This window comes from Atta cephalotes, assembly GCF_000143395.1.
Source record: "Atta cephalotes unplaced genomic scaffold scaffold00005, whole genome shotgun sequence".
Classification (NCBI taxonomy): Eukaryota; Metazoa; Arthropoda; class Insecta; order Hymenoptera; family Formicidae; genus Atta; species Atta cephalotes.
Genome location: NW_012130069.1, coordinates 2,833,659 through 2,848,138, shown reverse-complemented (window position 1 = coordinate 2,848,138; position 14,480 = coordinate 2,833,659). Strand labels below are relative to the sequence as shown.

The 14,480-nt window shown below is 31.0% G+C and overlaps 3 protein-coding genes across 3 annotated transcripts; all 3 read left to right on the top strand.

Moving 5' to 3' along the window:
- The first annotated feature begins 242 nt into the window (after window positions 1-242).
- On the top strand, window positions 243-3,455 carry LOC105626552 (odorant receptor 82a-like). The gene is made up of 5 exons (XM_012207850.1): window positions 243-1,030; window positions 1,237-1,336; window positions 2,096-2,209; window positions 2,370-2,525; window positions 3,399-3,455. The coding sequence occupies exons 1-5, from the start codon at window positions 243-245 to the stop codon at window positions 3,453-3,455; spliced, it is 1,215 nt and encodes a 404-aa protein (XP_012063240.1).
- Window positions 3,456-5,290: 1,835 nt separating this feature from the next.
- On the top strand, window positions 5,291-8,573 carry LOC105626551 (odorant receptor 82a-like). Its single transcript, XM_012207849.1, has 5 exons — window positions 5,291-6,078; window positions 6,285-6,384; window positions 7,192-7,305; window positions 7,461-7,616; window positions 8,517-8,573. The coding sequence occupies exons 1-5, from the start codon at window positions 5,291-5,293 to the stop codon at window positions 8,571-8,573; spliced, it is 1,215 nt and encodes a 404-aa protein (XP_012063239.1).
- Window positions 8,574-10,703: 2,130 nt separating this feature from the next.
- On the top strand, window positions 10,704-13,978 carry LOC105626550 (odorant receptor 82a-like). The gene is made up of 5 exons (XM_012207848.1): window positions 10,704-11,491; window positions 11,679-11,778; window positions 12,564-12,677; window positions 13,701-13,856; window positions 13,922-13,978. Exons 1-5 carry the CDS (start codon window positions 10,704-10,706, stop codon window positions 13,976-13,978), a joined length of 1,215 nt encoding a protein of 404 aa, XP_012063238.1.
- Window positions 13,979-14,480: the final 502 nt, after the last annotated feature.

Genomic DNA, 14,480 nt, shown 5'->3' with positions numbered 1-14,480 from the left:
AAAAATTTCATATTTAAAAAACAATAAATTTATGTCCGTATGTTATAGCAAATTTAATTTACGAGATATCGTTTATGAGACACCACGTGCAGCGTACTCCGTGAGTATCGATCGACTGACGAGACGTACAAATATCCTATTATTAACTATTACTGGTTGCTCGCTGGCGCAGGCGCTACTTTCTATCAATTGCACGTGCGTTTAAGTCGATTCAGTAGCATTCGCGCTTTCCATGAGCAATCATGACTGCCAATGATCATGTCATGTTACAACGAGACGCGAGTGATTATAGTATTCAATTGAATCGTTGGCTTCTAAAATTGGTGGGCGCTTGGCCAAGTTCAGCCTCGACAACAGTTAGAGAAAAGGTGTTTTCAACAATATTGATAATCATCTGCTACTCGTTGATAGCTTATACGGTCATACCTTGTATTTTGAATATCCTATTCGAAGAGACCGATGTACAGAAAAAATTAAAAGCTATTGGTCCATTAAGTCACTGGTGCATGGGTGGCATGAATTATTTCTCACTGCTGTTTCGCAGACGCGATATACATCGTTGCGTGGAGCACGTGAGGACTGATTGGCGGATAATGACAGAGATAGGAGATCGTCAAGTGATGTTCAAATATGCTAAATTTGGTCGTTTTGTCGCTGGGATGTGCGCAATTTTCATGCACAGTGGTGTATTCTCGCACGGCGTGCTGCGGGGCATCACGCCGACATTTGTATATATCGGAAACGTGAGCGTGTCAGTGCAGGTATTACCATGTCCCACGTACAGCAAATTCATAGATATTACAAAGAGCCCAGCAGGCGAAATCGCATTAACTGTGCAGCTCCTTTCGGGCATCGTTGTCAATTCCGTCACGGCCGGCGCCTGCAGTCTCGCAGCGGTGTTTGCGATGCACGCGTGTGGTCAATTGAATGTACTGATGAGATGGCTAGACCAGTTGGACGATCGAAAGCAGCAAGATATGGTACACCATCAATTGGCAATCATTGTGGAACACCATCTGAGAGTATTAAGGTAATACCGATATAAATTTAATGTTGATATTTCTGTTTGATGTATAAAAAATAAAATCATTTAAATTTTAATGATTCTGATTTTTAAGCCAATCCAAAATTTTATCTTATCTGACTCTCTTTTTCTTTCTCTCAATAATATATTATAACATAATTCCAAAACAAGTTTATATACACGTAAATAATTGTAATTTACGTTACTTACAGCTTCGTGGCACAAATGGAAGCACTTTTAAATCAGATTTGTTTTGTAGAATTGCTAGGATGTACATTTAACTTATGTATGATCGGATATTATGTCATTACGGTATGTTAAAGTATTAAAAAAGTGAATGTGTAATTAAGACATACATATCGACATTGTATCACTTTTCATACTTAAATAAATTGCAAAATGAAAGACGCACTTGCAATAAATAATTATCGCCCAGAAAAAAATTGCCACAATACAACCAAGCGACAGCAAACATGATGTTGTAATTTGAAAATCACATTACCACTATATCTTTGATGTAAAGGAGCATCAAATTTCAAAAAATAAGTGTTAGTAATTGTAATTTGAGTTTGGATCGATGAAAATAAGTCTAATCAAATAAAAAAAAATCCTATTTTCAGTCAAAGCGAATTTTAATGCATAAATATTTCAGTAAGAATTTATGTACAAAATTCTGTATACTTTTCGAGCCGACATTTTTCGGCCTTGAAACGCAATCATGAACAGAATTAGAAAGTAATATTAAATATTGAATTGACTTGATAAATATTAATTGTTCTGCTCTGTAAGATAAGATTATCATCAGTATTAGAATTATTATATTTGTGTTGTTCATTGAATATTAAACAAGAACAAATGATATGAATAAATGTGAATCTATGACTGTGAACAGCAAGTATATAGAAATTTTTCTTGCATGCGTTCTCCGATTTTCAACCATGATCCTCTACTGTCGTTACTGGATATATTGTGGCATCCTTATATTATTTTTCAACATTTAATAATACTTTTAATAATAATTGTATATATAAATTTCATAAATTATCATAAAACATTATGATATACTTTTAGGGATGGAATACTGTAGAGACGGCAATGACAATAGCTTGCATGATGATTATATATATATCCATGACCTTCAACATTTTTATATTTTGTTATATTGGCGAAACGGTAACAGAACAGGTAAAAAATACAAATTATGAAATAAAAATTTTGTGATATAATATATTCTCATATATATTCTTATATGTATTATATCTTGTCCAAGTTCTATTAAAAGCACTATACTAAATACATGCATTTATCACAATTTTTTGATATTATGAAATAAATAATTTAATAGTGTAAACAAGTAGGACAAATAGCTTACATGACTAATTGGTATCATTTGCCATATAAAACGGCTCGAGGTCTGATCTTGATTATCTCCCGATCAAGTAGCGTGATCAAATTAACTGCAGGAAAATTAGTTCATCTTTCTATTGCAACTTTTGGTGATGTAAGTACACGAAGTGTATATTATAAGTGTATAGTATCATAGGCGCCGACTTGCGAAAAATATTGAAGGGGCACCGAGAAATAATGGAGGGAACACAACAATATTCACATTTTTGTAGTGCTACTGATAGATATAAATTGCTGAAATAACCAAAATTTATCAAATTAATGGAGATTTTAACAATTTCAGCGATTTATTTTCATCAAAAATATCGCAAAAAGATGGATAATATTTTGTAGTTGACATCCACTTCTTCAGAGGATTATAATATAAAAGTTATTTTGTAGGTAGTTATAGGAAAAGAACTCTCTTGTCCTTTCTCAGGTTTCTCTTTGGTATGTGGTGTCCCTGCACATACAGTTCCTTCCAGTAGCATGTTCGGATTCTCATCTGAGTATCTCGGGTATCACGTCATCTTTGCTGTCTAACAAATGTTAAATAAAGATGACATGATACCCGAGGAATACCTTGATAGGAATTAGAACACGCTTCAACAAGCGACTTAGTATAATACAATAATCATCTCATCTTTGTTTAACATTGGCGAGCAACAAGAATATAATGATATAATGAACTGTATCGTTACACCGCCTCTTGTTGGAAAGCACTCCTAGGATAGCAGAATGTCACTTTTAATTCGCCGCGTCAACGTTATGTATGGCGTATGTGGCCTTTCTCTCTTTTGATTACAGAAATTAATTGCAATTGTTAAAAAAACCTTTTGTTAAAAAACCAAAAGATACAAATTATTGAGGAAGCATTGCACCTTTTAAAATTATTGGAGGAACAAAAAGTGATTTGCCCCCCCCCCCCTCAGTAGTCAGCATATGTATATTATGTTTTACAACCATATATATGTTTAAAATGTTTTAGGTGATAAGATCCTCCATGATGTATCTAAACATGCTTCGGACTATGACAGCTTCTTAGACAATAATAGTTACACCATTTTGTATAAAGCATTAGCAAATTTTCTAGTTACCACTATAAATTTATATACTATATATAAATAACATTATGAATTATTAATAAAATATAGGTCACCAAGAATATGTAATATATTTCTATATCCCGAGAAAATAATATAAATAAATAAAAATTGCTAAGAATTAAATTGAAGCAAATAAGAATCTAATGATATAAATTCAAACAATAAATAAATGAAGGCTATTTTAATCGAGCTTGTTTTCGACGCTATGTCGATATTCAGTGTAACAAATAATAACATGAACGTTTTGATAAACGCTTTAACGCTTTAATATAATTATTGTCACAATAAATATAAAATTATAAAAGTATCCATAGAAATTTATTATGATTCTTATGACTGTAAAAATATATAGTTTATTTAGTATATAGTTTACCTGCACATTAATCTGTTATGGTAAGCTAAAAATATGAATATATGTTATCAGCACTTTATAATGCCTTTATTTAAAAAATGTTAATACTAATAATTAACTAATAATAACGATTTTCTAGAATTGGAGTTTTGGAGCTATTTTGATGAAGCCCAAACGACATCGTATATTATCATATACGTATCTACGGCTCAATATTTTTATATTTTGTTACAAGACAGAATTCTCACGTAACAGATAATTTCTCGAAATTATAATGAAATCATTAATAACTATTTAGAATCATCCGCATTATTATGCTTAAGAATGTACTTAAGTTCTTTATTTAACTTCTGTATGGAGCCTTTAATGAAGTTCCAGTAACAATGAAGTTTTTTTCGGAATTAAATTGTTAGTGTAATGTTTAATCTGAGGGGAAATCTACAGTTTAATGCTGAATTCAAATGGTGCTGATAATCAAAAGTCTCTTAATCACCAGTCATTTTAGGTCCTTAAATGCTAAAAAAAATGCTGTGTATGTAGGTGAACGTGAAATTGAACCTGGATTTACAGATCGCGATTGCTTAACAATACTACTATTTAATTATTTTATGTTTTAAAAAATCGTTTAATGATTTGAGCTTTGTAACTTGTATTGTTCCTTAATTGTTTTTCATATTTTTGAAAATATAAAAAACGCTTATACAGAAATTTTATGAATATCTACATTAATTAATTTGTTAGTGTAAGTAAAAATGTTGGCAAAAAGGCATATATGCCTAATTACCAAACGAATTATCAAATTAAAATGCTCTATTATTTTGATAATAACTCGATCGGATAACATTATCGAGAAAATATCACTATTTGGAGATAGTAGAGATTATTGCAATTGTCAATCGCAATTTTTGCTTATGTAATTAAAATGTAAATATTTAGAATAAATAGAATATTAATAAATAGAAAATTATTCTAAATTTTAATATTAAAAAAATAAATATTCTTACAGGAAAAATAAGATTATAAAAAAGAGTATCTTCTTGAGATTACACGAGTATTTTTCTAAAAGAAAATAATTTTTCCTCTGTTTAATATTCCCGAAAGATAACGATCGTAACACAACAATGAAGTTTACATATTATTTATATAATAAAGTTTACATACTATTACTTGAATTACAAATAAAAGTTTCATATTTAAAAAACAATAAATTTATGTCCGTATGTTATAGCAAATTTAATTTACGAGATATCGTTTATGAGACACCACGTGCAGCGTACTCCGTGAGTATCGATCGACTGACGAGACGTACAAATATCCTATTATTAACTATTACTGGTTGCTCGCTGGCGCAGGCGCTACTTTCTATCAATTGCACGTGCGTTTAAGTCGATTCAGTAGCATTCGCGCTTTCCATGAGCAATCATGAATGACAATGATCATGTGATGTTACAACGAGACGCGAGTGATTATAGTATTCAATTGAATCGTTGGCTTCTAAAATTGGTGGGCGCTTGGCCAAGTTCAGCCTCGACAACAGTTAGAGAAAAGGTGTTTTCAACAATATTGATAATCATCTGCTACTCGTTGATAGCTTATACGGTCATACCTTGTATTTTGAACATCCTATTCGAAGAGATCGATGTGCAGAAAAAATTAAGAGCTATTGGTCCATTAAGTCACTGGTGCATGGGTGGCATGAATTATTTCTCATTGCTGTTTCGCAGACGCGATATACATCGCTGCGTGGAGCACGTGAGGACTGATTGGCGGATGATGACAGAGATAGAAGATCATCATGTGATGTTCAAATATGCTAAATTTGATCGTTTCGTCGTCGGGCTATGCGCAATTTTCATGCATGGTGGCGTGTTCTCGCATACCATATTGCAAGGTGTCACGCCGAAGTTCGAAAGTATCGGAAACGTAAGCGTGAAGGTGCGTGTGTTACTGTGTCCCACGTACAGCAAGTTCATAGATATTACAAAGAGCCCGACAGGCGAAATCGCATTAACTATGCAGCTCCTTTCGAGCATCGTTGTCAATTCCGTCACGGCTGGAGCCTGCAGTCTCGCAGCGGTGTTTGCGATGCATGCGTGTGGTCAATTGAATATATTGATGAGATGGCTAGATCAATTGGACGATCGAAAGCAGCAAGATATGGTACACCATCAATTGGCAATCATTGTGGAACACCATCTGAGAGTATTAAGGTAATACCGATATAAATTTAATGTTGATATTTCTGTTTGATGTATACAAAATAAAATCTTTTATATTTTAATGTTTCTGATCTTTAAGCCAATCCAAAATTTTATCTTATCTGACTCTCTTTTTCCTTCTCTCAATGATATATTATAACATAATTCCAAAACAAGTTTATATACACATAAATAATTGTAATTTACGTTACTTACAGCTTCGTGGCACAAATGGAAGCACTTTTAAATCAGATTTGTTTTGTAGAATTGCTAGGATGTACGTTTAACTTATGTATGATCGGATATTATGTTATTACGGTACGTTAAAGTATTAAAAAAGTGAATGTGTAATTAAGACATATATATCGACATTGTATCACTTTTCATGCTTAAATAAATTGCAAAATGAAAGACGCACTTGCAATAAATAATTATCGCCCAGAAAAAAATTGCCACAATACAACCAAGCGACAGCAAACATGATGTTGTAATTTTAAAATTACATAACCACCATATCTTTGGTGTAAAGGAGCATCAAACTTCAAAAAAGTGTTAGTAATTGTAATTTGAGTTTGGATCGATGAAAATAAGTCTAATCAAATAAAAGAAAATCCTATTTTCAGTCAAAGCGAATTTTAATGCGTAAATATTTCAGTGAGAATTTATGTACAAAATTCTGTATACTCTCTTTTCGAGCCGACATTTTTCGGGCTTGAAACGCAATCATGAACAGAATTAGAAAGTAATATTAAATATTGAATTAACTTGATAAATATTGATTGTTCTTGATTGTTCTGCTCTGTAAGATAAGATTATCATCAGTATTAGAATTATTATATTTGTGTTGTTCATTGAATATTAAATAAGAACAAATGATATGAATAAATGTAAATCTATGACTGTGAACAGCAAGTAACGTCGCTACATAGAAATTTTTCTTGCATGCGCTCTCCGATTTTCAACCATGATCCTCTACTGTCGTTACTGGATATATTGTGGCATTGCATCCTTATATTATTTTTCAACAATTTGTTATATATAATATTATTTTTCAACATTTAATAATACTTTTAATAATAATTGTATATATAAATTTCACAAATTATCATTATGATATACTTTTAGGGATGGAACACTGTAGAGACGGCAATGACAGTAGCTTGCATGATGATTATATATATATCCATGACTTTCAACATTTTTATATTTTGTTATATTGGCGAAACGGTAACAGAACAGGTAAAAAATACAAATTATGAAATAAAAATTTTGTGGTATAATATATTCTCATATATATTCTTACATGTATTATATCTTGTCCAAGTTCTATTAAAAGCACTAAATATATGCATTTATCACAATTTTTCCATATTATGAAATAAATAATTTAATAGTGTAAACAAGTAGGACAAATAGCTTACATGACTAATTGGTATCATTTGCCATATAAAACGGCTCGAGGTCTGATCTTGATTATCTCCCGATCAAGTAGCGTGATCAAATTAACTGCAGGGAAATTAGTTCATCTTTCTATCGCAACTTTTGGTGATGTAAGTACACGAAGTGTATATTATAAGTGTATATTATCATAGGCACCGACTTGTGAAAAATATTGAAGGGGCACCGAAAAATAATGGAAGGGACACAACAATATTCACATTTTTGCGGTGCTACTGATAGATATAAATCGTTGAAATAAAATTTATCAAATTAACTAAAATTTATAGAATTAATGGAGATTTTTAACAATTTCAGCGATTTATTTTCGTCAAAATGATCGCAAAAAGATGGATAATATTGTGTAGTAGTATCCACTTCTTCAGAGGATTATAATGATACAAGATATGTTGCAGATAATTACAGGAAAAGAACTCTCTTGTCCTTTTTCAGGTTTCTCTTTGGTATGTGATGTCCCTGCACATACAATTCCTTCCAGTAGCATATTCGGATTCTCATCTGGGGACCCCGGGTATCACGTCATCCTTGCTGTCTAATAAATGTTAAACAAAGATGACATGATACCCGAGGAATACCTTGATAGGAATTAGAACACGCTTCAACAAGCGATTTAATTTAATACGATAATCATTTCATCCTTATTTAACTTGGCGAACAACAAGAATATAATGATATAATTAACTGTGTCACACTGTGTCATTATACTGTCTCTTGTTGAAAGGCACTCTTAGGATAGCAGATGACGGATGTCACTTTTAATTCACCGCATCAACGTTATGTATAGTGTGGCCGGGCCTTTTTCACTTTTAGTTACAGAAATTATTTACAATTGTTAAAAAAACTTTTGTTAAAAAACCAAAAGATACAAATTATTGAGCATTGCATCCTTTAAAATTATTGGGGGAGCAAAAAGTGGTTTGCCTCCCACCCCCCGTAGTCGGTGCCTATGTATATTATGTTTTACAACCATATATATGTTTAAAATGTTTTAGGTGATAAGATCCTCCATGATATATCTAAACATGCTTCGGACTATGACAGCTTCTTAGACAATAATAGTTATCATTTTTGTATGAAGCAAATTTTCTAGTTATCACTATAAATTTATATACTATGTATAAATAAACGATATTATTAATAAAATATAGGACATCTAGAATATATTTCTATATCCCGAGAAAATAATATAAATAAATAAAAATTTCTAAGAATTAAATCGAAGCAAACTATAAGGATTTAATGATATAAATTCAAACAATAAATAAATTTTAATCGAGCTTGTTTTTGATGTTATATCGATATTCAGTGTAAGAAATGATAAAACGAACGTTTCTTTAATATGGTCATCTGTGTCACAATAAATATAAAATTATAAACATATCTATATAAATTTACTATGATTCTTATGACTATAGAAACATACATAGTTTACTTGTATATTTATCTATTATAATATGCTAAAAATACGAATGTATTATTATTAACACACTTTGTAACGTCCTTATTTATAAAATGTTAATACTAATTTCAGATTTTCCAGAATGGTGTGATTTTGATTCAGCACGAATGATATCATATATTATCATATATGTACCTATGACTGAATATTTTTACATTTTATTACAACGACGAGATTCTTACGAGACAGGTAATTCCTCAGGAAATTTATAAGAACTAGAATTACCCGAATTATTATACTTAAGAATGTACGTAAGTTCCTTAACTTCTGCGAGTATAGGGACTCTAATGATATGTTAGTGACAATGAATTTTTTTTTAATTAAATTGTTAGCTTAATGTTTAATCCCCAATCTGAAAAGGACCTACAATTTAATTGTCAAATTGGTCAAAATCTCTTAATTACCATTTGGGCTCTTCAAACACGAAAAAACGTGTATATGGGTTTTGAACTCAGATTTAAGAGGGAATCATACGATACTCGATTTCTTGAATGATATAAACAACGTAAGCATGAATTTTGCTATGCTTGATTTGATGCATACAGTTTGACGTTTGACAAATAACTATGAAATTAGCAATTGTTACTTTTGATGGATGCATGCAAGCAAATAAGCTATGAAGTAATCCATAATCAATATAAAAATCATGTACATGCAGCGCTTAATACATCAACGAATTTTAGCATACATCAAAGAAAGTATGACTGTATGCATGTTATCATTCAAGAAATGAATTCAAGCCTTGTGATTCCATTTTTACAAATAATGAATCAATTACACCGAGCCGCAAACCATTTGACGCCTCATACTTAAGAATATTGGATTTAGGCCTAACTTAAAACTCTATCTGTCTCGTTTTAAAGCCAAAAAGAGACAGAAAGAGTTTTAAGCCTCATTTAAAATCAAAGTAACGTTGGTGTAATCGAGCCTTAATTATTCTATGTTAAAAAAAATCATTTAATGACTTGAGTTGTGACTTGAATTGTTTCTTAAATTTTTCTCCCATTTCTGAAAATATAAAAAACATTTATATAGAAAGTTTAGAAATTTTACGAACCTACGAATATCTACATTAATTAATTTATTAGTTAGTAGTGTAAAAAAGTTGGCAAAAAGACATATGACTAATTGAAACGCATTAAAATTGTCATTATCATTCTGATAATAGCTCAATAAGATATCGTTATCGAGAGATTATCACTGGAAATTATTGCAATTGTCAATCGCAACTTTTGGTGATGTAATTTTAAAATGTATTTATGTAAAAAAAAATAAATTATTCTCAACATTAAAAAGTTAAATATTTCTTAATAGTTAATATTTCTTACAAATAGAGATGAGATTATACAAATAGTGTCTTCTTGAGATTACGTGTATTTTTCTAAAAAAAAATTTCTATTTGATTAATATTCCCGAAAGATAACGAAACACAATAATGAATATATACATATCTATTTGTATAATAAAGTTCACATATATATATATCTGAATAATATGTATATAAAAGTTTCATATTTGAAAAACATTAAATTTATCTTTGCGAATACGTGTTATAGCAAATCGTTTATGAGACATCACGCACCGTACACCGTGAGTATTGATCGACTAATGAACGCACAAATATCCTATTACCTATTACTGTTACTCCCTGGCGCAGGCGCCGCTTTCTGCGCGCATGTTTAAGTCATTTCAGTAGCATCCGCACGTTCTGTGAGTAATCATGGATGTCAATGAACGTGTCATGTCACACTTGGACGCGAGTGATTACAGTATTCAGTTGAATCGTTGGTTCCTAAAACCAGTGGGCGCTTGGCCACGTTCAGCCTCGACGACCATCAAAGAAAAAGTGATTTCAATAGTACTGATAATTATCTGTTATTCATTAATAGCCTACACGGTCGTACCTTGCATCCTGAACATCCTGCTCGAAGAGACCGATATGCATAAAAAGTTACAAGCTGTTGGTCCGTTAAATCACTGGAGTATGGGTGGCGTGAATTACTTTTCACTGCTGTTTCGCAGCCGTGATATATATCGTTGCGTGGAGCACGTGAGGACTGATTGGCTTATAATAACAGATATAGAAGATCGGCAAATAATGCTGAAATATGCCAAATTTGGCCGTTTTGTCGCTGGATTGTGCGCAATTTTCATGCATAGCGGTGTGTTCTCCCATAGCGTGATGCAGGGCATCATACCTACATTTGTATATATCGAGAACGTGAGCGTGTCGATACATATATTACCGTGTCCCACGTACAGCAAGTTCATAGATATTACGAAGAGCCCAGCGGGTGAAATTGCGTTTACCGTGCAGCTCATCTCGAGCATCGTCGTTAATTCCGTCACCGCCGGTGCCTGCAGTCTTGCAGCGGTGTTTGCAATGCACGCATGTGGCCAGTTGAATATACTGATGAGATGGCTGGACCAGCTGGACAATCGAAAGCAGCAGGATATGATACAACATCGATTGGCAATTATTGTGGAGCATCATCTGAGAGTATTAAGGTAATATCGATATAAATTTAAAAGTTAATATTTCTGCTTGAAAAAATAAAATCTTTTATATTTTGATGCTTTTAATCTTTGAGCCAAAAAACTATATCTAATCTGATTCTCTTTTTCCTTCTCTTAATATATTATAATTTAGTTCCAAAAAAAGTTTATATATGTAAAATGTAATTATAATTTACAGCTTCGTGGCACGAATGGAAGCACTTTTAAATCAGATATGTTTTGTAGAATTGTTAGGATGTACGTTTAACTTATGTATGCTCGGATATTATATTATTACGGTACGCTAAAAAATTAAAAAGTAAATGTGTAATTAAGACACATGTACGACTTTATATACTTAAATAAATTGCAAAATGAAAAACGCACATACAAGAACTATCGCAGAGAAAAAATTGCCACAATACAACCAGCGACAGCAAACATATGTTATGATTTGAGAATCACATGACTTTGAGAATCATATGAGTATCGTCATATCTTTGGTATAAGGAAGCATCAAATTTCAGAAGATAAGTATTAATAATTATAATTTGAGATTAGATTGATGAAAATAAAAGAGAAAATCCTGTTTTTAGTCAAAGCAAATTTTAATGCGTAAATATTTCAGGGTGAATTTATATACAAATCCAATTCTGTAAACATTTTGCAAATCGACATTTTTTAATCTTGAAATGCAATCATGAACAGAATTAGAAAGATAATATCATATATTAATTTGACTTGGTTATTTTTATAAAATAAGATTATCATCATCAATATTAGAATTACTTCGTTCTTGTTTTTTAAATGTTGAACAAGAATAAATACTCACAAATGTTGTAAATGTGAATCAGACTGTGCTATGATTTGACGAACAACAAATAACGCTGTCACACGGTGATTTTTTGTGCATCCGCTGTCAGATTTTGGTGATCTTCGTCTACTGTCGTACTGGATGTACTGTGGCATTGCGTTCTTATATTATTTTTTAGAAATATTTAACATATAATAATACTTTTAATAATAATTATATATATAAATTGCATTACATAAATTGTCATAATACATTATGATAAACTTTCAGGGATGGAATACAATAGAAACAAAAATGACAATAGCCTGTATGATGATTATATATATATCCATGACTTTCAACATTTTTATATTCTGTTATATTGGCGAAACGGTAACAGAACAGGTAAAAAATATAAATTATGAAATAAAAATTTTATGGTATAATATATAGGGCGAGTAAGAAATCCTGGACTGGTGCAATATTTGAAAACTAAGCATTTCCGAAAGAAATGTTTCCTAGAAAAGTTGTAGGGTTTTTAAGTGATTTATTCACTGATCTGTTCAGTCTGACATTGGGTGGCGTCAATAAGATCAGATCAAGATTACATCGATTTTTTGCAATGGCACATCCTATTTTTGATTCCAGAATCTAATCGCAGAATCTAATCTAATCTAATAGCTAGTCAAAACCTTTCAAAACACTACAATAAAGTTATTTTTCATTAAGTACTTTTTGATTTATAAGGCTCAAAGGTTATAGTACCGCCTGCATTAGCATTACACAAGGTGTTCGACCAACTGTACTTCTTATTTTCATTTTTACGTAAAAATGAATTTTTTTACAAAAATGAAAATAAGAGGAATAATCTCTAATGATCTTGACAAATGTTATCCAAGACATGATCCTGAACAATATTCAAGAGGTTTTAACCGTCGGACGGCTTATAGCTCGATAGCATTACATCTTGCGTAATGTTAACACCGGCGGTAACTTTCGAGCCTTATAACTGGAAAAGCATTCAATACAAACTGTATTTGTGTATGTAAATTTTATTATAGTGTTTTGAAAAACTCTCGACATCGGTTATAGATTCTGAAATAAAAAATAGGGTGTTCTTTTTAAAAAAATTAATGTGACTTTGATCTAAACGTATAAAAACGTATAAAAATGTATAAAAACATATAAAAACGTTGGCAACGCTACCTAAGGTCAAACTGATAAGATCAGTGTATAGATCATTTAAAACCGTACAATTTTTATAGGAACATTTCTTTCGGAAATGCTTAGTTTTCGAGATATTTCACTTTTTACTCATCCTATATATACATACAATACATTGTATATATATATATTTTCTGAGTTTTATAAAAAAAAAGTGCTAAATATATTATCACAACTTTTCCACATTATAAAATAATTTAATAGTGTAAACAAGTAGGAGAAATAGCTTACATGACTAATTGGTATTGTTTGCCACATAAAACGGCTCGAAGTCTGGTCTTAATTATCTCCCGATCGAGTAATGTAATCAAATTAACTGCAGGGAAACTATTTCATCTTTCCATCGCAACTTTTGGTGATGTGAGTGCACATTAATGTAAATATATTATGTTTTTGCGGCCAAATACATTTCCAAAATGTTTTAGGTAATGAGAACCTCCATGATATATCCAAATATGCTCCGAACCATGACAGATTCTTAGATAATGAGATTTATATCATTTTGTACAAAGCGTTAGCAAATTTTCTAGTTACTATAATTTCATATTATATTTGAATAATAGTATGTATTACTAATAAAATACAAGATATCTATTATCTATATCACTTTTAAATCCTAAAAATAAGATGTAAAAATTATTATTGAAAAATTAATATTTCTTTAAATAATAATTTTTATCTTTTATCGCTAAACAAATTTTTCTATATATTACATTTGAAAGTAATATAAAATAAGTGATAGCGATTTAGAAACTGAATCATAAACTATTTCAATAAGAAATAGATACGTTTGTAGAAAAATTAATAATATAAAATGAGATTTTATTCAAAATGTAAAATTGTTGAATATAAATGTTGGTTTTACTGAATTGTTTCATGTGTGTATATGTGCGGGCGCGCACGCCCCCCCCCTACACACACACACACACACACACACACACACACACACACACACACACACACATATATATATATATTACTTAT

Coding starts and splice junctions, on each gene's coding strand:
- LOC105626550 (XM_012207848.1), top strand. CDS start 10,704: ATGGATGTCAATGAACGTGTCATGTCACACTTGGACGCGAGTGATTAC. Junction 11,492..11,678: donor CATCATCTGAGAGTATTAAG/GTAATATCGATA, acceptor TATAATTTACAG/CTTCGTGGCACGAATGGAAG. Junction 11,779..12,563: donor TCGGATATTATATTATTACG/GTACGCTAAAAA, acceptor ATAAACTTTCAG/GGATGGAATACAATAGAAAC.
- LOC105626552 (XM_012207850.1), top strand. CDS start 243: ATGACTGCCAATGATCATGTCATGTTACAACGAGACGCGAGTGATTAT. Junction 2,210..2,369: donor GCGAAACGGTAACAGAACAG/GTAAAAAATACA, acceptor ATAATTTAATAG/TGTAAACAAGTAGGACAAAT. Junction 2,526..3,398: donor CTATTGCAACTTTTGGTGAT/GTAAGTACACGA, acceptor AAAATGTTTTAG/GTGATAAGATCCTCCATGAT.
- LOC105626551 (XM_012207849.1), top strand. CDS start 5,291: ATGAATGACAATGATCATGTGATGTTACAACGAGACGCGAGTGATTAT. Junction 6,079..6,284: donor CACCATCTGAGAGTATTAAG/GTAATACCGATA, acceptor CGTTACTTACAG/CTTCGTGGCACAAATGGAAG. Junction 7,617..8,516: donor CTATCGCAACTTTTGGTGAT/GTAAGTACACGA, acceptor AAAATGTTTTAG/GTGATAAGATCCTCCATGAT.